General features: G+C 41.2%; 1 protein-coding gene across 10 annotated transcripts in view; it reads right to left on the reverse strand.

Moving 5' to 3' along the window:
• The window catches only part of mctp1a (multiple C2 domains, transmembrane 1a), a 121,754-nt gene that overhangs the window by 93,809 nt on the left and 4,096 nt on the right, over window positions 1-23,849 (reverse strand). The window contains exon 2 of one of the 10 annotated variants that reach the window (XM_031848962.1): window positions 23,701-23,780. The exons of 6 other annotated variants lie outside the window; for them this stretch is intronic. In XM_031848962.1, coding sequence (XP_031704822.1) covers window positions 23,701-23,780 — 80 coding nt within the window. Of the gene's footprint in view, window positions 1-1,497; window positions 6,221-7,136; window positions 7,278-23,700; window positions 23,781-23,849 lie in introns of those variants that run through there. 3 more of the 10 variants (XM_031848963.1, XM_031848964.1, XM_031848965.1) reach the window with 3 other exon arrangements.

The following is a 23,849-nucleotide window of genomic DNA, read 5'->3' on the forward strand; positions in this document are numbered from 1 at the left end:
GAGATTAGCCAAACACGAACCTGTCAAATATCTGACATTCATCTGGCCGACGTGAGCCCCATTGTGTCGAGCACAATGACTTTACGAGGAATTAATAACAACTAGATTAGCTTTTCATGACCAAGTGAGTGAAAAGTGAAAATTTCTTTTAAACAAAGATGTACAGTGGTGAAGCCTAAATCCACACATCAATCACCATCAATTTCCATAGACTTCCTCACCCATCTGCTTTTATCTAAAGGTATTCTGAAGTGACACACAGCAACACTCACAGTAGTCTCTCATTCACCTGTGGTCAGAAGCAGTTGTGACCCCTAACCCACTTAAAAAGGACTTTTGTCACCCTACAGATGCAGACGTATTTGGGGTGGAAGCCGGGGAGAAAGAGGATCAACTGAAGACCGATTGAGTTTCCCATCTGCCTCCTTTGACATCCAGTTCAGAGCAGCAGGATGCTGCATACATTCCTGTCAAAGCACATCAGGACATCCGCAGAGTTCTCCAACGAGGACAATGTTGAGCCGAATGCAGGTGGACAAACAACGCGCTTTTTATTGCCTTATAACACAATGCTGGTAAGTTTGTATGTTTACAAATGCATAACTAAACACCATCTTTTTTTCATGATTACTTCATTTAAAGGATTGGATCGTGTACAATGTAGTCCTAAGTGTGATAATATATAATCCCTGACTGTTGTTATTTTCTGTTACATTTGCAGGAATTGCATTCAAGTGAGCTTAAACAAGGAGAGAGGAAACAAACATCAAAAAAGACTGACACTCTGTGTGTCATTTGACAACCTGTCTGAAGTCGTTAAAATGATGAAAGTGAACCTAAGGCTGCAGTGTGCTGACAGTAAATGCAATGATGTGTGTGTGTGTGTGTACCATTATGTAACATCTTCTCTTTACATTGCAGCAATGCTGTGGTGAACTGGGGGACATGGTGGCTGTAGTTCAAAGCCCGGTTCATGTCCAATAAACATGTCGTCACATCTGGCCAGTGATTTCGTGACTCTGTAGTCCAGTCAATGCATTGAGATTGAACTTGAAAATGAGGTTAATTCAGTTCAGAACATCTTATTGGATGCCGAGGGAAAGACTGGGGCAGTAAGAGCAAGACAGTGACTATCATTTTCATGATGAACGCTCAAGGCTGTGTGTTTAAGTGCAAAACAAACAAAATGTTGAGGTTTAGTTGTTGTACGCATATTTATAAATTATATGGAACAGCTTATTAAGCGTTAGTCTTTTGACTGTAAAAAGAGTTACTTCTGCCTATAAAAAAAAAATACTATTTCTGAATAATATTTTAGAGGAAGTAAAGCTGTTGTCTGTGTTTTTCAACCTTTTCTGAGCCGCGGTACATAGTTTACATTAAAAAGACCCCGCGGCACACCAACAACCAAAAAAGTTACAAAATGACACATTGAAGCATAATACAGCATATATGCTGACACTCTAATGACAAGTCTCTCACTTTGTTGATCCTTACTCAGTGTGAACCCGGCCTGTTTAGATATCCTGGCACACACGGAGCTCTTCCTCAGTCTCCGTCTCTCTCCGTTAGTTTTTACAGCAGCCATGCTTGAAAAGCTCATCTCACACCAACCATAATATGCCGGTGCAGTCGGATCCCCAGTGAGTGTGAATCCAAACGAAAGATAACTTCGGCTGTATTGCCTCGAGCTCACCGGTTGTTCTTTTTTTGACCACCACCCATACGAGGCTTCTCATCTGTGCACAGATGCAGTGCAGGGTAATAAAACAACACTCTGCTGCATCTGACAGCTACACAACAAAGCCAATCTCTATAAATAATGAAGAGGAACCAAGAAAAACGGACTGAGGAGAAGGAGGCGAATACGACTGGGGGGGGTGAGGAATGAGCCAGTGAAGGTAAAGCCCGTTTGAAAGAGAATTTGAAACAATGATTGTGGAGAACTAGCTGGAGAGGTTATGACGGCACGAAAGATGAACAGAGGAAAGAGTCTGTAAGGGAGTGAACATGACGTCAGATAGATTTAGACAGACCAACAAACGGACAAAAAACTATTTTGCTACGGACACACAGACAAACCAATGACCTCAAAAAACAGGAAATGCCTCACACACACCACACACACTGGCTGCAGAGCATTAGCAGCTTTATGTGTGCGTTTGCCGCCTCTGAGGATTCGGTGCAGTGACAAACTGAGCAGGGAGCGTCAAGTGTCGCCGACATCACACAGACAGAAAGGCTGGTCGCCCCGCTGACAACCCAACCTGTCAACAGACCATTCTGAGAGCACACTGACACGCCTCACACACACTGAGCACAGTGAAGAGAATCCAGGCCTCCATTTGCCGACTCAGCAATTTCACAGCAGAGCAGAACCAACTCCAAAAATAATGCTGATGTGCTCTTTTGAAGTGTAACCGTCTCCCACCACACACACAAATATATATATACATTTGGGCTTCCAGTAATCAAAAGATGAAAGCATTACTTTTTGGATTCCCTTCAAAATGATTTTCTAATTGGAAATGTTGAATGCCATCTCTCATTAATTGTTTATTGGATCTCTTTAATAATGCATAAAAGAGCGCCAGAAATCAGCTTCATAAATCAAACCACACAGGTTTGATTTGATATGCCTGCAATCTACACTCATGACATTAATAATGGGTTTTGTGCCACTTCTTGCATAGTGAGGAGAGATAACTAAATTGAAAAATGTAACATATGATGAACTACTCTGATACATGCAGTGCACTTCAAGGCGTTTAAAGAAACACAAGCATGCCTCACATATAACAGTGTTATTCCTCACTCGTACTACTACTGCTGCTTGTTACTAGAAGTAACCCTCCGACTTCACGTTCCTGTGAGATGGTGTGGTGAACTCAAAGAGTGAAAATAAAAAAGCCAATTAGCTCATTTCAAATGCCTGTGTGTTGCATTTTCCCTGTGAACCAATAATATACTGAAAAAGGCTTGCAGAGCCAGAAGTGGTATTACCTTTTTTGTCTTGTGGTACGCTACACCTTCTCCTCTACATACTAATGAGACACTTTTTCTCATTTCTTACTTTTTCGAGAGAGATTTTTCCCTTTTTTTTTTGCCTGTGTTGGCCTGTAGGCTGCCATGTGCTACGAGATGCCCCCAGAGCATTAACCTGACTGTGTGTGACAAAGCATGTCCTCTCATCAGCAGCACCTGCTGTCTTGAGCTGTGCTGCTGGAGTACAGATCTGGTCTGAAACATCTTTTGTTACTACGCCGTGCATTGCATAAATCCAGTAATTCTATTTCTATCATGCAATGTTTTAATTCATCTGTATCAGCTCCTACAAATCATCTCAAACAATGTGAAAGCTTTACATGTTACGGAAGAACAATTCTTGTAAAAGAATATCCGGCTTATCTAACGCACAACAGAAGCAGTGGGAACTGCAGTATTCAGGAGAATGAGTAGCGCTTACAGCACAGCCTGCTCTGTAAAAGGTTAGGAGAAGAAACACTGACCAGATGGGCTGGCATCACTGCGGTGGTCTTTTTTTAAATCTACCAAAGATTTACAGAAAATTGTTCTTTGCGAATTGATGAACCTAAGCACACAAGGCACCATGCAATAAATGTCCACCATATGCAAATTCAACATCCAATAAATCTGGATTTTCCTACAGAAAGCGGTTTGTCTCTGGGCCAAGTAGCGGCATCCCAACACACCGTGAAGATCAAAGACTGTGGTACCACCTCCGCTCTGGGAAACACACCAACTGGCAGAATGACAGGAGCATGTATGTTTCACACCAGTATCTTTGATTAAAATAAAAGGCTAAGATTGCGAGGTTAGAGGAATCGTACGAGTAAAAAGTATCACTGCAATGAGCGGGCGATGGATATGAAGCAATGTGCCAAGTGATAAAAAGACACAAATGATACAAGGCAGCACAAGAGAGAAAAACAGAGAAGTTATCCGATTACACAGACACAGGCCTGGCAGACATTTCTAATCCGTTTATTGGAATGAGAAAGCTTCATCTGAGAAATGCACGGGAGTTTTTTTCCCACTGTATGAAAAGTGTATGAGTGTATGAATATCCTACGTTGGAGAAAGCTCCTGAGCAATAGCGACTTGCATAACAACTCCCCATGCAGTTATACATAGGGAGGTGATTGCAGCTATTCTTCACTCCCAAGATAATACCGATTGTGCCATTTTATTCAACACTAAGAAATGAGGAAGTGAACAAAGAGAGCTTCTTTTACAAAGCTCAATTTACTGGCAATTCACTGTCATGAATGTGTTTAAATAATAGTATAAAACCAGCAACCAGCTAGCCAAAGTGGGCAAAGGGAGTGATGCAATGGACTAGTATTGATAACTTGAAAAATGAAATATAAATATGTTAATAATGCACATATGATAATGTGTAAGAAATATAGTGCCTATCGAATTATTTCAGATATAAAGTTATGGTTACAGAGTCTCCATCTCCCTACACACATATTTTGAGTTTAAATTGTGTATTGTATATCTTAGCCATAGTGTGCAGCTGTAGCTAATCTATCAGATCAGAGTAACCCTCCTCTGCAGGGACATTTATAGGCTGCAAGTGTTAGCCGTTTCTGAACTCTGCTAGGCACGTTGACAGGCAGTCCGTCAAAGTTTAGAAATTATTTTAAAGTTCGGAAACTCAATTTGGAAGCCAGAAGCCATAAGTGTCTGATGAATGTTGTAATATAGCAGCCTAAACTAGTTGGCAATGAACCTAATTTGTTTCCCAGCTTAATTTTTCTTTGTTATTCAATGAACGAAAGACTCCCATAAATCCTACACACTGTGGGGTTGATGCCGATACACAAACTGGAATCTATTCTGATAAAGTCGCCTGTTGATGTACAGATTGCAATGTGCTTGGCCAATTCAGATTTCTTTTTTTTTTTAAGTCAGAACTGTGCCATGTTACAAAACGAAAGTGCTCCAGGTTACTGGACAAATTAAATCCAACTGAGATTTAATGAAAATGTCTCCGTCACGCTGAAGAACTTCCACATTGAGGACAGGCGTGTATAGCTGTGACATCACTGTCTGTGCCTCTGTGTGCATGCCGTAAAACCATTATGCGATACGTGTGTAAATTTGACCAGTAAAAAACAGCTATACGAGACCAACCTAAAAATTAGACAAATGAGTCGGTGCATCTCTACGGGTGGGTTATAGCCCATCCCAGCAATGTCTGTAATGAGCTCCTCCCCAAAGTTATCTTCATCCTTCTGTTGATGACATATTATAGGCCTACCCTGGAAGATAACATTGCACTTGTTTCCTCTACAAAAAAAAACGTTGGAATTTGTCCAATGGATTATTGTAGAAAATAAGACGGCCTGACTGGGAGTATACACAACGAGGATGTAAAGGCAGAGTCAGCATGATGACTAATTCAGCCACATGTCAGCAAGCGCCTTTTTTAAGACACGTAGGAGCTTCAAAGTTCACAAGAGGGGTATATACCGACATATTTTATATCTTAGAACAAAATGTTAAAGGCTTGTGTTGCAGACCTTATTTCAGGCATCAAACCAAAATAACCCATCGACTTTGAGTCGAGAGAACTGGAAGTGCAAAAATCTGAACTCCTTTTCGGGTTTTAGGACTCATTCTTGCAGCTCTCGATTGGCTTTTATGTGGACTCATTTATGTACCAAAGATAAAGTATGCACAGTATTTGTAATACTACTGTAGTACTGCATGTACAATCCACGTGATAAAATGAATGATTCAGCCCCATGTCAGAACCACAACACTGTGTTTCGGACGGTGCACTTACTTCTAAAAACACATTAGTCCCTCCCAGGAGAACCTCATAGTGTGCATTATGCATGTACTGTCGTGGGTAGACAAACAGCAACAATAAATACTTTTCAGGAATTCAGACAAACGTTTCTGCTTTTCCTGCAGTCTTTCTTGGAATTAAGTGAAAACATGTTATTCTGTTTAGATGACAAAAATTTTAGAGTGATGTGAACATGACTGGGTTTTTTCAAATGTTTTGCCATAAACCGACCTTGATTGATTGATAAAAACTGTACTTAAACAATCCAAGGGTGCCTTAAACAACCCTGCAGTTGATCCAGCATTTATCTGAAGAGAGCAATACCAGTGAAGAGAGTCACTCACATCATTCCTCTTCCCCCTCCTCAGGCTACCCCTTCCATTTCCACTTTCTCTCATCCTCTATTCCTAGGTCTTCTCTTCTACCTTGCCTCTATCTTGCGTTCTTCCTCTCACTTCTTACCATTGTCCTCATCCATCCCTTTCTTTTCTGTCCCCTCTTCTCCCCAAGTCACAGCTTTTGTGCTCTCATTCTGGGCACGTTCAGCACTGAGCCCTTAAAAACAGGAAATAAGGGAACAAGACTGCGGCTGGAGAGACAGACAGAGGGGTGTGGACCAGAGACATCAGTCTTCTATCCTCACCCATGGGAATGCACTCCTACACATTTAGCCTCTTTTTAATCATTATCTAGTCAAGATGGAAGCACAGGCAGGAAGATATCAGTCTTCAACTGCATCCACTCATCCTGATCTCTGCTCCTCACACTAATGTTTTACATTCCTGTTTCTTCATTCATCTCCTCTCCCTCTCCTTTTGATCCCCTCTCTTCCTGGAGGGTGACAGTCCCATGTCATACTAGTAGCCAGCTCAAGTTCCACACTATTGGAAACTGGATACGACACACCCACTGCACCTCCACCCTGCCATCCTCCGGCCACCACACTCACAAACCAAAACATGACACCCGTTAGAAACGGCCAATCGCCATGTACAAAAAGCAGGTGCTAAGGTTTATGGAAATACTGCATGAAAATACGTTCTGCATGCAAATGTGTGAACGTGCTGAAGGGATGGAAACATTTTGCTGATGAGCGGCATATTTTCATCTCTTCATCATTCACCTCAACTGTCTCAAATCTGCTCTGGACTGAAACACTCTTTAAAGAAAAGAACGCTCTTGTACCGCCGCACTTTGTCTTGACACTCAATACACTGGAATATAAGAAGCGATAAACGTCAGCCCACAGAAATGAGTAGCTTAAAAGGAAATACGGCAGGTAGACAGTCAAAGAGTGTGTGTGTGTGTTTACCTACAGTAAGGCTTCGTCCCGCAGCTGAGAGAGGCAGCGCTAACATCCAGACACTGAACACGCTCCACTGTACTACTGCTGCTGGCTTACTCTCCAATATGAGAGAGACACACACACACACACACACACACACAGGCTCGCTCCTTACCCCACACACACACACACACACACACACAGCTGTGAAGTTCTTGCATACCCCATAGGCAGTCACTCAGCATCACAACTCTCTCTATTCCGCCCTCTCTTCTGCCGTCATTCACACAAACACAACAGTGCGGAGATTCTCACCGTCTATGACTAATCCTCCGGGATGGAGCAATATCACAAACTCCAGCTTTACCTGATATACACACATATAGATATACGTATAAGTCAATTTAAATCAGCTGAATCGATCAATTGGCATTAAATATTAATGAAATTAATATAATTAATGGCTGGTGATGCAGTTATTTATACTTCATGTATTTATCATATTATAGTTGTAATGACTAATTGTAGATATCGGGAAATTCTGAGAGCTATGAGCCTCGACACTTCAGCTACACTTATCCTTCTCGTCATTCTTGAAAAACATTATTTGCTCTCCCTTCCTGCAGCCGTATGTAAAGAGTTCTAGCTCTGGTGGTGTGCCTTTCAACACCAAGACTAAGTAGAACCTCACTGTTGAACCTCTGAAACCAATTAGCAAGACAGTCCATAGCATTGATGCTGAGTGGGTACTTCTGCTTTAGGGCATCACGCCAAAGTAGTTCAGTTTTTTTCACTTAAGTGGCAAACGAAACAATGAATTTTACAGTGTTTGTGAGAAAATGGCCTTAAATAAATGTTCAGTAATGAGGATATTTATGTATCCACTGTAGCACACAGCAATAAACAAGAACTTAGACATACAATGGGGGATATTATACAAGATAAATATGCTAAATCTGTGTGTGTCTGCTTCATGTTGAAAACATCCCTGCTGGCTTTGCTGTTAAGTATCATTTATTCTCATGAGAACATGAGTAAGCTGTTAATAATGTAAAGGCCAGTCTCTTCCTCTCCACCACGCTTTTCTGCCTGCTAGCTATTCAGATCACACACGTGGAGAGTGCTCCTCACTGTGAGCCATCAGTCCAGAGCAAGAATAAGTCTTATGCTGGGAGAAACTATGGAAAGGTTCACTACACAAGTCAGAAAAATAGATATGTTTTTGGTAAGGTGAATCATAAAAGAGCTGCTACAAAATAGACAGAAAATGCAGAGCAGTGTAGATGCCTGAAACCAGTAGGAGAAAGAAGAGGATGGTGAGATGGGATAGGAAACAGACAGGAAAACGGTTTGACAGCAGCATAGGGTGTCACAATACTGAAAAGCAGCAGAAACCAAAATCATACTGAAAAAGCGGGGTGGAAATATAAAAGGAGACCTGAGTGCACAAAGAAAAGAACGGAAATGCTGGGGAGCTCACACAACAGGGAGCGTATACATTTCTTGCTCTTTTCTGTAACATCTTTCTGAGCCAAACGGGGTGATTGCCAAGACAGACGGGGCACGACAGCAGGGAGGTGCCACTCTGCTTCCTGGCACAGACCGCTCTGCAGAGTCACAACAAAACTCTTGTGGAGGCTCAGTAAAGAGAGGGAGTGATGCATGTACGTTCTTATACTACAACAGAGTCAGACCCCAGGACACGACAGCTGTACCTTTCATGTGTGCTGCTATACGAGGCTTGTTCAGCACTAAAGTTGTCAGCAGGTCTACAGTTGCCGAGCTCAATCCAACACACCTCGTCCTCACAGCCTAGGGCGGGACTGAATAACTGATCAAAACATCTCTCTCAAAAAGAAAAGACAACCCTAAATCGTTTGGGATGCCTCAGTGCATTCAGTACAGAAGCACATTTCCTTAAGCTGAAGCAAACCTGACAGGTTTGTTAATGACAAAGCAAGAACACTGGGGCTCAGTGAAGAATGACTGCATGTACAGTACAGTCTGCATGTGGATGCACTTGTAGTTGAGGCCGTAGTCTGTTCAGTCAGCCTCATGCTTGTGTTAACACTAAAACCTCCCAGCACTGCCCTTGAGGTAACCGTTTTCACACATACAATTGTGCAGTCTCTACGCCCTAACACAATGTGTTTCATGCATGCACACACACACACACACACATACACGATGAACAAACCTGTGATGCTTCCACCCGTGCCTGAATCTCCTGAACCCCGGAGCGCGCACCATCTGTCTGCTCATTACACAGTGCAGAAACATACGCACACGTAAACACGCACAGCATAACATCACAATAAATAAATGCACACTTGATGTTTCAGCCATAGACCCTGCATGACATGACTGAGACGAGCTCTTCAAAGCCTGCCAGCATTTCCTATCATCCTACCATCATTGTGGTACTGCTGTGGCGTTATCAGTGGAGGAAACGGGAAGAGCTACAGGCTTCATCAGTGCTGGAAGTACTGATGGCCACAACCCCGTACGTCGTATCAAGCTTGTGACATTTACTCTAGAATACAAATTAATATTCGATGAAACAAATGTAATGCAACCACAGGGAGTAGACTGCATACAGATACAGGGACCGACCAATCGCTATCCCGGCAGGAAACCGATGAGCTCACCAGAAGTCGTTTAGTACAAGTGGCACACACTCAACTTCCGCCACCTTTTCTGATTATTGTTCCCGTCACTTGTCACATTTTTTTCTCTCTTCCCTTTCTTTCTGTATTTTTCCTCATCTTTATTGTAACCTAAATCTTATTCCCTCTCTTTTATCTCATCTCTTTGTTGGTGCATATGAGGTCTCAAGTTGCTGACCACAGGAGCATCAAAAAGCATAGCTTCACCTTACTTGGCTTAGAGTGAGTGAGTGAGTGAGTGAGTGAGTGACTGAGTGTGTGTCAGACAGAGAGAGATATTGTTTAACCACACACACTCATCGGGTATGACGCATCTCTTTTATCTGAGCACCATATTATACATCAGGCTAGATGACTGTAAATGCCTTGTACTGAAATAGGAGTGCATTTGCAAAATGATACGATTGCCAGCATTTTAGAGATTAAGTTCTTATTTTTCCAATCGGGATGCCCAGTCCAACTTCTCTCTCTGGATACCGATTCCATAATCAACTCATGCTCTGCCAATACTGAGGATCCTCATCCATCCATGAGGATCCATCTCTTTATCCCAAGTTTAAGATCTGTTCTCCCCAAAGTACGTTAAGTAACATGAAGCCATGGCGTGTGCGTGTGCATGAGACAGCATCATTGGTATTTGAACACATTTGACTGGGGTTTAAAGTCTATTTGTCAGATCTGAGATGTTTCCTTTTATTCGTGACAATAATTAGCTTGCGACAGCTGTGATAAAATAAGCACAGCAGACAGGCCTGCATGCTGATGTGAAGAATTGCCACCGTCATTAATTAGAAACGAGCACCATCAGTACTAAGACAGAGAATCATGCTCTAAAAACACAGGAGCCAAACAAAAAATATAAATGACGGTAGTAGAACAAGGACAGTCGACAATGATTCAAACAAAATGAAATTGAAAGGAGACATAAGCACAGTAGTGATGAAATGAAAAGGGGACAGAGAGAGACGAGAGCTTTGAGTCAGGGCAGAGAAAGGACCAAGAGATTTTCAAAGAGCATAGTTAGAGAACCGGTTATAGAGTAGTAAAAACCCAGAGTATCAATAAGGTCCGGAGTTAATGGTTCCGCTATCGGTACTTTAGAAGTTAGAGTGAGATCTACGTGAAGGAAAGCAGCATCTCAAACCTCCTCCGTCCGTCTCTGTGCATGTCCGAGTTCTGCTGTACTCTCTCACACTCACCGACTCCGGCTCAGTGCAGCGTGAGACACACATCACGGCAGAGAGATCAAAGAGATCCAAAGTGTGGCTACATTTTACTCGTCTCAAATGCAATAAAACCCTCACAAGTAAGGGAGGCAATACCAGCAATTTATCAAAACATTTGGTGAACACGCAGAACATGAATGTGCAATGAGCAGCCGTCCATCCTCGTCCACTGCAGGTGACGTCAACGATGCCATACGGAGTTTGATCATAAGATCAGGCAAATAAATTAAAGCTAATCACTTAGCTAATTGTTTAGCTGCAACTGTATTTTAAGGACCTCGGGACTTTTTGGAGATAGTCGGGCTGAGGCTGCAGCCATGACCCAGCCCGTCCCCCCACCCCTCTACCACCGCCGGTCCCTTCACGCTAGCAGCTACAGGGAAGATGAGTAAGGAGAGGGTGAAGGAGTGGCATAGCCAGTTTATTGTCAAAGGTACAGGTACAGCATCGATAAAAGTACTAGTATGGATAAAATCCTAAGGATACCCATCCCTAGTCATAGTCTAGTTAAATGCAGAGTAGCCAACAGAGGAGGCGCACACACACACACACATTTGGAACCAGGCCAGACAGTTCTGGGAGAATCTCTGCTACCCCTGGATCTATAGATGAGAAAGACAAAAGCCAACAGCAGTGAAATTAATCCATGTCTGCATCTGTCACCCTCTTTCATGCTCCCTTTCTCTTTGAATTTGCTTGCTACATCACTTGCTTCTTGTACTACTGCCACCCTCTAGACTGTGTCGATTAGGACCAATGTGACGACAAACTGAAGTAATTAGTCAGCCAAAGAAGAGGACACGAGGAGGAAAACTCTGACCTTTAGATAATTGGCTGAATTGACCTGTACTCGTTTGCCTCAAGTACTTCAAAACCGTGTGACTGAATATAAACACAATAAACAGTATTATACAACGAAATGTGCTGTTAGAGTTGCTGCCCCTTTTGCAGAATCCACCTGATTGAATCCATTGGAAAACCTACAACCTCTGCCGGGTGGGTACATACAGTATGTCTCGTTTCTTCCACACGCATAAACAAACACTCTTTTCTCTGCTGCCTAAAATCCTTTACAGCGTTCGGGCGTCTTTGACCTGCCGTTACTACAGATATGCCTGAATGTGGCTCGAAAGATTCTTGGAAAATAACATTGTTCACGTCACAACATAATTTAGCATAATGATTGAGTCACATTGTATTGTCGCACAATTTCTTAGAGTAATCTTAAATGTAAATGAGGTAGTTCATAGAAGTTTAAGGCAAATTACCCATTTAATGTCTCACTGAATTCTTTGTTCTTGCTGAACTCTGAATCAAACTCGGTTCCCTTTGAATAATTTCAATCATGTTTACATTGTGAGCTTGGTACATGAGGTCATCCATGCACTAAATTATACACGCCGTACTTTTCTAATGCACCAACGCTGCAATGTTCAGCAGAAAATCTGAGGATAGAGACACAACTGCCTTTCATGCATCTCCAACCCCAATCTCCCAAATATGTCGATACTGCGACTTTATGGCACAGTTTTTCATTAGCGCATGACTCGGAAGATATTTCACGTGGAAATAGTTTCAGAAGTATCTAGTAGTTTTGATTTCTCCCTGTGTGAATGTTGAACAATGGTGAGAAATCGTTTACCGCTATGATGCTCCACTGGAAATAGCTCAGCGGGACATCACATGTATTGTAACAGACACAAAAATAAATGTGCACGTTAAACAAAAACAGACAAACAAATATAGCCCCAGAAATGCAATATGCATCACATTAGACACTTTATTTTAGGACAGGCTTTTCCTTTTACAACCCGGGATTCTCCCCCCACACAATGCGTCATCACAACCTACACTCCAGACCCAGAATAAAGCTGAGCAAACGTAGTAGCAGACCTTGCACAGTGATTCATCCTCTTTCATTACAACACCCACGAGCATACGCATACTGCCACATGGTTATATTCTAACCAATGGCAGCTCATTGAACCCTTAAACTCACCCCAGTAGATTCTTAATAAAAAGAGTGTGCTTCTACAAAAGCCTTCATTTTGAAAACTGTCCGTGCCCCAGGTTCCTAAAGTTTGAGGACGTCTTAGAGATGCACCAGTAACACTTCTCAAACAAAGTACAAGTACTTACATTTGAGTACTTGCCAACATTACAGTTTAAACAATAACTTTGAAAACATGTTTTATTTTCATCAGATGCTCCTCACTTTCTGACTGAAACAATACATCATGATGCTGTTGCTGACATTTTAACATTCAACGTAGTCAATGGACTTGTGCCTTTCTAGACCAATCAAAGCGCTTTAACGCTACATGTCACTCACCCATTCACACACTGATGGCAGGCTACCACGGAAGGTGGTAAGTGATCCTTTTAACCCGTTTGTATATCAGGTTATTGTTACAGCTGGACGGCCTATTAGGCTCAACTGTCCAGAGGTTAACCTCCCATCACCGTAGTCTATCGGAGTAGTTCTACGACCAGTCCAAGACCAGATACTGGTGTATAAATAAGATGATCTCTGCCAAAAGGAAAACTGGATAGAGCGAATTTTGTTTGTCCACTGTACAGGCTATGGGTTTTATGACCAGAGTATGAGGTGATATGAATGGTCCATTGATGTAAGTCACTGGATTGCTATAGATGCACAACACCTTTTTCCTGCTTGAAACTGTGCTCAAGCAATGCACTGGTGAGCAAAGAGAATAAATGAGTGCGAGCAGCAGGAGATATTTCATGATTAAAGCAGATGAAAGACAGGAATGAAGAGATGGCTAATAAAGAGCAACATTGCCAGTTTCCAGACGATGACTGACACTTCGGTCATATTTTCATATGACTATTCATCTCTATTATCTGAACCTCCATAGAGGATTTTTGTCTTGATAAGAATTAAATGAGCATGCACACACTCGACATATTCCGTTTTCCTTTTGCAGCGGCTCTAGCGCATAACATAGTATACTGCTACATAGACAATGTGTTACATAAATACACAAACAAATAGCTCCACTTGAAGGCTGACATCCCTCCATGTTGATGTGTGTATTTCTGACATGTGAGGGTGCATGGCTTTACACACAACAGAAAATGAGCACCGAGCTGTGTGGGAGTGTGTCGTGTCTGTGGTGAGTCACTGCCGTCATGCCAAGTAGTAATAAACATATCACATCCTCAGAAATCTCATACTAATTAAGGCTCTCGACTGTGTAATTGGCGAAAGAAATAATGATTTTAACTCAGCTAAATGTCAAACTTTGATCGAAGAGAAAAATGTATACAAACTGAATTATTTCTCACAGAAGTTAGGAAGTTACAGTGCAAAATAAACAATACAAACAAAAGAAATGTAGTGTTGTGTAAATAATGATATTGCTGTCCACTGGCTTATAATTAACTCAACAACAACAAAACAGTCCGAGCGAGGTGCTATGAAACTCACCCCTGATTCTGTGGAGTTCATGGATAGTACAGAGTGTGAACAGTCCGATGTCTCGCACAGCAACGTAATACAGTCAGAGGACTGAGAGGGACAGAAAGTTAATGGGCATGATGTGTGGCCATAAGTAATACGTCAGCTGGTGTGTCAACAGCACACCAATCCTTTCCTAAGCTCATAGCTTCAGAGGTCAGAACAAAGACTTAACACATTTGTGGAAGAACATGCCTCCCTCGGAGAGCCTGCCAGGTTGAACAGGAATAGGGCCCTCCTCACTTCTCAGGATAGAATTACAGCAACATCTCTGCCATTTGTCCTCGATATGGAGAATAAAGAGATATTGAGAGCTGGAGACAGAATCAGAAGCAAGCATACAAATAGAGGTACAATGAAAGTGACTGGCGGCAAAGTACGAAGTGAAATGGAAAATGACGCTGTGATGTTCAAGCCTGTTTATAGAGACCACTATAATCATAACCCAATAATAGCTGCCACCTGTTTGAGTTGGAGACTCCAGTGCTACTCAAAGGGTCTGGCAGGCCTCTGAAACCAGCCTGATTTACACACCAGATGATCACATGGTGATAGAAGAGCAACCGTTAAGGATACTCATTATATTAGGATTAGAAACAACCTAATAAAAATACAAGTCATATATGCATTTAGTTTGATATGGTGAGTAGGCTCCACATTGTTAATTAAAAAAAAAAAAAGATTCAACAATAATTTATTATCATTGTCCAACACAGTGTTGCACAACAAATGCAGTTGTAGTCCATTTGCTACACAGGAAAACAAAAACAGTAGTGGGGACTAGTGCTGGGCGGGATGAGCATAAATTTGTATCACGGTACGTTTTAAGATTCTGGCGGTTTCACGGTATTATTTTTTTCCTTGACTGTTTTGTGACAATAAAAGGAGTAAGCGGGCAGACATTGAACACATGCACATTATAAAGGGGGCATCCGTCAACCATATCAAAATTCGGAAAAAAGCACACTCTGTTCTGTTATGATTTAAAAATCACATAACACTACACCAACACCACATTATTGCCCAATACAACCTCGTGTAGCATGACATAACACATATTACATTATCTTGTGCATTTACATTACACAAGAACAGAAAGGTAAAATCAGAAAGAAATCATCCTCTGAATATGTTAAATAAGTGTTTATAGAAATGCCCGTTGTTCTTATCCTCTTGTTGGTCTAAACATGTGAATGGTTGTTACATAGCAACACAGTTCTGGAGAAAACATTGCAACGTTCTATGAATTTCAAATTCATACAAAAGAAAAAACAAATCTAGTTGGTGCAGCTACATGAAGAAGAGTGAATGCATTTCACCGACTTGCTAACTGAAGTAAGTTCATTTTAGATGATATTATTTAGTGAAAACATGTCTGTGATGTTACACTTCAACAGTTCAGTGAATCCAATAATGTTCAATAACGCGTGAACCCATAAGGAAAACTAACCATCATAGATGATGACTACAACAAGTCCTCTTCAGTACAGGTTTTTTAATATCTCAGTTTTTATAGCATTTACCTATACCTATATCTCATTTTGATCTCACTTTACAGTTTAAAACACTTGCCAAGCTAAACCTTTGAATATAGCGTTAGCTCTTGGGCCTCAGATGTCCTGCTGCTTGCATTGCTAAGCTAATATATGAACAGGAAGTGGTTCACTAAAACTTCAGAAGTTTTCAAATCAGCAGAGAAAAAGAAATGTACTTAACTGCTTGAAATTTTAATAAGGGAATAACGCTGCCTCCTGCTCCACAATATTATTAACCATTTGATTTAAGAGCCTGTTTAGAGTTTGAAGTCTGCATTAATTTAGGAGAGCAAAAACACCCGTTTGTGTCAAGTTATACTCTGGTTAACAAAAGTTAATCCACACCTTTTGTTGTTCCACACAGAAATTGGGGCAAGAAGATATCCTGATGACGACGTCTGGTCCAAAGAAATGTCTCAGTTTCCCTCCCTTCAGGTAAAAATCTAAATTGTTTATAGGCTACACATGTTTTTGTGTTAAGTTATTTTCCGCGTCTACTTTTAAATAATCCTATTTTGATACAAATCATGCAGACATACAACACAAGCAATTGCTTCTGGAATGAATGAATATATATATATATATATATATATATATATATATATATATATATATAAATAACGCAAATATGTAATGTGTCAGTTCCTTATTTTTCCTGTGTAATGACTGTTGTCCTAATGACTGGTCAGGAGGAGACGGCTGGCAGCAGAAGACAGAAAGTTCTGCATCACATGGATCAACAGGATGGTGACTAAAAGGGTGGAGAAGCAGATTGCAGAGCTGCGTTCAGAACTTCTTCTCGCGCATCGCGCCCTGACAGAGGAGATGGTGGCTGAATATCAGCAGCAGCTGAGAGAGCTGCTGTTTGAAGCAGCAGGAGAGAGATCCCGACACTACACCAGGGATGACTTTAATGACGGCGACACCAGCTCACAGCGAGCTACATGTGAGGAAGAGCAAAAACAACAGAGTCCATCAGCCGACACCAACAGGTTGATGAAGGAATCGAAGAAGGAAAGCTCAATGAATCTCTTTTATGTAGGCTCCGGCTTCGATGCCGCGGAGATAAAATGTGAGGAGAAAAGGGTCCAAATGGAGAGAACCAAAGAGAAGGCTTTGCTGACAGAGACACAATGGGATGAATGGATGGACAAACAGGAAATGAGAGGAAAATATAAAGTAGTCAACCAACAGAAAGGGCCAGCACCTCCTGCACCACAGAAACCGTTGAAGCAAAACGTGAAAGTAGTAAACACCCTGACAAAAATGAAGACCTGCATCTGTCACCTTTTTAATCCTCATACATTTTCTAAATGGGAGAGATTAGAAGAGGACTAACCGATGAATGAAAATGTTTTGTTGAGATGTGTGTTTGCTATGCTTTATAAATCACACAAGAATTGGTGTATTAAATGCAATACTCAGTAAATAAAACATTGCGATAACAAGTACAATCTCCTTGAGTGTGTTGGTGCTGCAGTGTGCAGTGATTTATGAGTTGGCCAGTGGTGGGTAATGATAGTGGAGCATTTTGCTAACATGCTATGCACTTCTCCCAAATTACGACTATGCTCATCCTTCTCCCACTTCAAAACACACTTGGTAAGCTGAGGTCTTAACTTCTTCAAAGGGAAACCTTAAATTGAAAGAGGGAAAACAGTTCTGTTGTTAAAAAAAAAAGTCTCCAGACGCCTACATTTGTTTTTATCCATCAGGGCAGTAAAATCTTAACACACATCCATCTGAAAGCATCCCAGCTTCATTAAAACGTCAATCTTAAATCAGTGAGGTTAAGAGTTACATCATCTTAGTCCTAAAGCAAGCAAAGAGGCCTGACAGAGGTTTCAGACTTGATCGTAAAACAGATCAAACATCACTTCATTCGAGAATATTGTGTGAAACATGAATGCCCAGTGGAAACAACTGACATCATTTAATCCGAAGTGCCTTTATTCAAATGATAAAAACAAGTGCTCAGTTACATAACTTCTTAAGAGGAATGATTTTATAGTGGGTGCTCTGAAGACAAAGAGCAATTGGCAAGCTAATTACACAGGCTCTTTATAATGGAGAAGAAATGCAGCAGTGAAGCAGCCTGACTGCTGTAGTATTCAGGATACAGTCCAAGAAATGGGATTAGCATGTTGTGAGTAAGAACACGCTTACTTTAGCAACCATACACAAATCCTACTGTGTGTGTGTAACCTGCTTGTTTGCAAAGCACCTGACAACATATGCATCGGGGACTTCAAAACAAACAAACATGCAATATCCACCACTTTCTCAAAACATCCATCTCCGCAAGAAAACTCGTACAATTACAGATTGTTATATTTGAATGTACATGAAATATAAGGAACGTCCCACCTGTCTATTAATGAAATCACGCACTGAAGAAATGATGTATGAGAAACTCGCCTAGGTTCTCCTTTTCAACATAAACAGAGCAAAACACTGAAACATAAATGGCTCACACAGACCATGTTTACCATTCCACGCATCCACAGAAGGTGTAACTTTTGTAACTCGTGACCTTAAAGCCGCTTTGACTGTGAGCTGGTTCAGAATACTAAGATTAGTTTACAACCACATTTCAAGGAGGGAAAAAAACCACAATCATGATTTCATCTTTATCAGAATAACTAAATGTCACCTGTGAAGAGAGAATATGATTTATGCATGAATGATGTCCTCCAATCACAATAAAAGAAAAAATGTAAAGTTACTGGACAAGTGACTTTTAATCTCACAGAGTGTGCAGAAAGTGGCCTTGGTTTGATATTAATGCATCACATCTAGCCAGCCAAAGTCCACTCTAATCATGACCTGCTTGCTCTCTCTTCTCAGAGATCAACAGCAGCACCAGTAGGTGGCACTCGGTACCTTCCAAACACCAGCCCAATTCTGCAGCCAGATCAGCGGCCCTATACAGAGCAGTTCACATTGATAGACCATCGCCTTTCTCTCTTAGTATGATACACACTGATTTCATCCGGTGTGTATGTTGATGTCTGTTATTTTCTCAGATGTGAATGACTCTAAAGTCCTTAATTAATACTGTTAGCTGTAGTTTATCCAATGCACTGAATTAACTCAAATAAGTGATGCAGACATGGAGAGCACACAATAAACAATTCATCCATACAAGGGCATTTGCATTTTCAAAAAAGCAACTGCATTTATTCCTTGGTATCTTGGATCAAACCCTCCCCTCCGAACGCCACGTCAACCACATCACAAAAACACCTTCTTCCATTTTAAAAACATTGCTCCGCCCCTCCCTCTCCTCCTCAGCCGCTAACACTCATCACCTCTCGACTGGACTACTGCAACAGCGTCCCGTACGGCTCATCCACCATCAACAAACTTTTTATTGTTTTTACCATGTAACGTGCCTTCATCATCACTTTCCTGTGCTCTCATCTAAAACAAAACAAAAATTAAACCTCACTTTTATTCTAATGGTGTTCCAATAAGAGCATCTGTTTAACCCTGACCTTTGAACTTACTATGGGCTGCGGGTCATTTAGTTAGAGACATTTATGTTTGGCTTGAGCAAACTGAACCTCACTGTGAAATGAAACTCCAACACAAACCCTGTTAAGTGGTAAAATGATGCATGTCTCACAGTCAATCGACTCAAGAACACTAGACCAGACACACTTACACAAATGCACTAAAGGGCGAAGCTATTCAGAAGGCAAACATACTAATGTTGAGTTTGATACTTCTCACATCACGTTAAAGGAAAACTAAAAACTAAAATCAGTGCAGCCACATCTTAAGGTGCCCATTTGTATTGGAACACTTTTAGTTGGCAGTCTTTCAAAGCAAGTAGCACTGGAGTAAAAATTGGCAGGCATGAAAGTTCTACTCTAAATCTGTCTTATGGCTGCTCAGGTCCACTTTCTTATGCAACTACCAAATTCACTGAATATCAGGCTTTATTGAAAAGAAATCCATTGGAAACATGCGAGGTGGAAGTAGATAAATGGTTCCCCCGTTGCAAATATTTCAACAACCCTCGTTTAGTCCCTGCCTCTGTTGCTCTCTCTCCGAATACCAATATCAGATACTGACTCAAATGGCTGGATCGGGTATCGGTGACAATGGTGCTTCAATCCAAATCTACTGTATATGTTTTATACAGGAATTGTTCATTCCTGTTTAATTTTTGACTAAATGAGGCATCATTTAAAAGTCTTGAGTGGGTTTTAGGTACAATGGGTCACATTCATAATCCAACAAAATGGATTTTTACTGTGCAGCATACATCGCACATGATACACAACAATCACTCAGTGGGATAATAGGAAGCACACATGAATTATTCTTAGTATGCAGTGCATCCAATGCACACAGCCATGCTCCCATATTGATCCTAATGGGCTGCAGCAACACTTATGACTCCCGCTTTTGGGACGGCTTCATCCATGCTACGCTGAAACTCATTTGCAAATATTCAATATCCACTCACCACTGAGGAAGTGGGCTCTACATTGAGTTGCAAATGATCTATTTGATTAGCATGAGGAGTAGGATACACATCCCACAGCCTTTGTCACCACGTGTTTTGTATGGAAATAATGGCCACAGCCCACCTGTGCCGTATCACTGCTATGTCTGTCTGTCTGTCTGTCTCCGTCTGCCTGGGTCTGTCCTTGCTTTCATCGTGTGCAATGGACCCAATTCCAAAAACTGTCAGAAGTCAGTTGCTAGTTTATTACATTTCAAGAGTGATGGGTGAAGGTTTGAGAAAGATGCAATAAGTAGCTGACGCAGAGGCTTTGCTTGGGCTCCGATACAAGAAAATGACATTCAGGCAACTTATACTTTTACACAAATAATACAAACTATACATCTCTTGGCGAGCCATCGTTGGTCATCATCTGTAATTTGACCATCCTCTCTACACATATACACACACATATCCTACGCTTTGGCCTGACTCGACTCAGTGAAGATTAATCTATGTAGGAGGGCAGACTTAAGAGTTTGAAAGCTAATTCCCTGGCTCCATCTATTGATTAGAAGGTTGATCGAGCACTACCTGCTCCCTCGTTACTCTAAATGACAATCATGTCTGCCACAACTTTTGGCCTTTGTTTTTCATATATATAAATAAATGAATTACTATACGAGTCATTCATCAGTCTCCACTGTCGTGCTTAGTCTTGTTTACAATAACACTCAGGGGCTCAGACTAGGGATTGTATGGTTGTGCTTGCCTGTGCACACCTTATGTGCATGTGCTTGAGAATGTGTGTATGAGACTCTAGAGAACATCGCTGGAGGGTAACACAGTGCACAGTTCCCATCTTGCGGTACACAGGCTGTTCCTCTGACAGGCAGTGACATATTTTGGATCCGTCTTCCAAAAGCTCTTTTAAGGGAATTATCAGAGGGGCTAAGACTGGGTTCAGGGGATGGCAATTGTGATGGATCAGGGAGGAAGAGACAATGTAGGGAAGGTTGTCCCTCAAGGACCCATTTTTTTGGATCATTGAGGGCAATTACTCGCAAAAACACATGGTTGTGACCTTGCTGCAGAAATAATTCAGACAAGGTATGCAGAATGATTGACAGGCAAAGACAAGCTTAATCAATTCATTTTGATCAAGTTAAAGTGGATCTGGCTGTGCTGAAAGGCTTAGCTGACATTTGAAAGTAAGTTAACTAATAATCAGTGTGAGGATTTGCAGCTTTTCTGTATCTTATTATAAACTGATAACCTGTGGAGCTTAACATTTTCTTCAGACAAAACAAGCCTTTAGAAGACAAAAAATGAAGCATATCATAGAAAAGATAAATAATATCAATAAGCATGCTCTGCAGGAAAGTTCACCTTGAGATTTATACATTTTGTATGTTAATAACATAACAACATCATAAGCCTCAAGTGGTGGCTACTGAAGCAGCAAACCAGCTTTTGAATTGAAATGCTCCCAAAGTTTTAAAGTCTGTTTTTTTGGTTTTTAACCACCCGTCTCCGCCTCGTGCTTTGATTTTTTCTTTCCTCCACTTTCAACTCATGCAGTCACACTATCGCTTCTTGGTTAAAATCCATGGATGCTTTTACTGCATGGCTCCATGATTCCATGGCTAAAACAAAGCGTTGAGGCGGGGCATTTAAATCAGGCAGTTCCTCCAGTTTAATGACTCACAACTGAAAAAAACACTACGTTATTCAATGTTCAATCTTTTTCCAGGGTAATAAGCAGAAATCCAGAAGACAATGTGCTGTCAGGTCGCTAGTTTAAAGCACGGCTAACAGATAAATAATACAAATCTGAAGCAAAGGGATTGGGCATACACCTCAGCTTCCAGGCTCTTAGGAAACAACAATTGAGCCACTATGACATCTCCTGAAGGTTAAAATTCAATCTAAATTAGCTGATAACATTTTGCACTTGTCCAAAGGTGAAACCACTCGAGTACTGTATCACAGGCACACTCGGATGTGTGGGAGGCAGACCCGAGGCACGTAATCACAAAGTGAGAGCAAAAACCCATTAACAAACCCAAATGGCGTCAGTCATACTTTCACCAATGTGAAGATGTTTTTTTTCCTCTTCATAGCAGCTTCGAGGTCAGCTTCAATCAAGTGCTTGTCAGTGCGTGTGAGCTTGTCAGTGTTACAACCATCCCCTGGGCTGTAATGAATCCTAATTTAAGCTGCCATCGGGAGACTTCCAGAACGAGGCCACAGGCTGTTTCCAAGTGGCCGCGCCGCCGTTCTCACCGACCAATAACCGCCACAAGCGAGACACGCGTTCCTACAGGACATCCAAACATGGCTCATTTCACCGCATTATCAAAAGAGGACAATCACTAAAATCAGCCTAAAGGTTCCAGCATGGTATATGCAACATGTACTGAGATCCCAAACCTTGTGAACAATTGTATTTAAATAAAGGCATTGAAGACAGACAAATCATGATTCTACAGTGTCTAAATATTTGCCAGATTACTAACCAAGTATTTATTCAGACACTGCAGTATTTAAACACTTAAGCAATATACTAACTCAGTGGTTTGAGAAAGGGATGAATGAAGCACTTGTTCTTCTAAAAACGGGTGTATTATCCACATTACCCATTCACCCTGTCCGATAAACATGAATGAAATACCCACTCGGGCATATTTTACATCAGATATATTTAGCATAAGGCTGTGAGTGTATAGTCTCTGTGACACAAAAACCTACTTCCCTGGTTCACAAGCGTTAAATATTTTAAAGTACTCCATATGAGCTGAGCTACAGAAAGGAGGGAGGGAGGCATTGGTTGAGAACTGGAAGCATGCGTACTGAATCTCTGAATAACAGCACGAAATACTGATCATTTTTCTCAACTCTTTAGCCGAAGTATTTATCATTCTTTAAAAGAGATGTGAAAACACACTACATGCTGTCTACACTAATTGCATATGCATAGGGAAAGTACACGCACTCAAAAGTGTCATGATACGGTTCTCTCTTATGATTAAACATGGAGACAAAACAACTAATCCGATTGTTCCTGATAATAAGGAAAGGTGACAATTCACATTCCACAATTGAAATACCATGGACAGAGACTTCAAGTGAGGAAACATAGGAAAGCGGGACAGTGTATACATTATTGTACAAGCACAAAAAAAGCAAGTGCTAGTCAAATAAAAAGATGCTGAAGCTTCACTCACCATTGAATAGTCTGTGTTGGACCTTCTTTTTAAGGGCAGCTGAGCTAACCGGGCCTTTCCTGAGAGAAGCAGCATGGCTCCTGTGTTTGGTAATGGACATTTCCATAAAGTGTGGGAAGAAGAAGATACACTCAAAGTATGGCCATTTG

Source organism: Anarrhichthys ocellatus, unplaced genomic scaffold (assembly GCF_004355925.1).
Source record: "Anarrhichthys ocellatus isolate YVR2014 unplaced genomic scaffold, GSC_Weel_1.0 scaffold9, whole genome shotgun sequence".
Lineage (NCBI taxonomy): Eukaryota > Metazoa > Chordata > Actinopteri > Perciformes > Anarhichadidae > Anarrhichthys > Anarrhichthys ocellatus.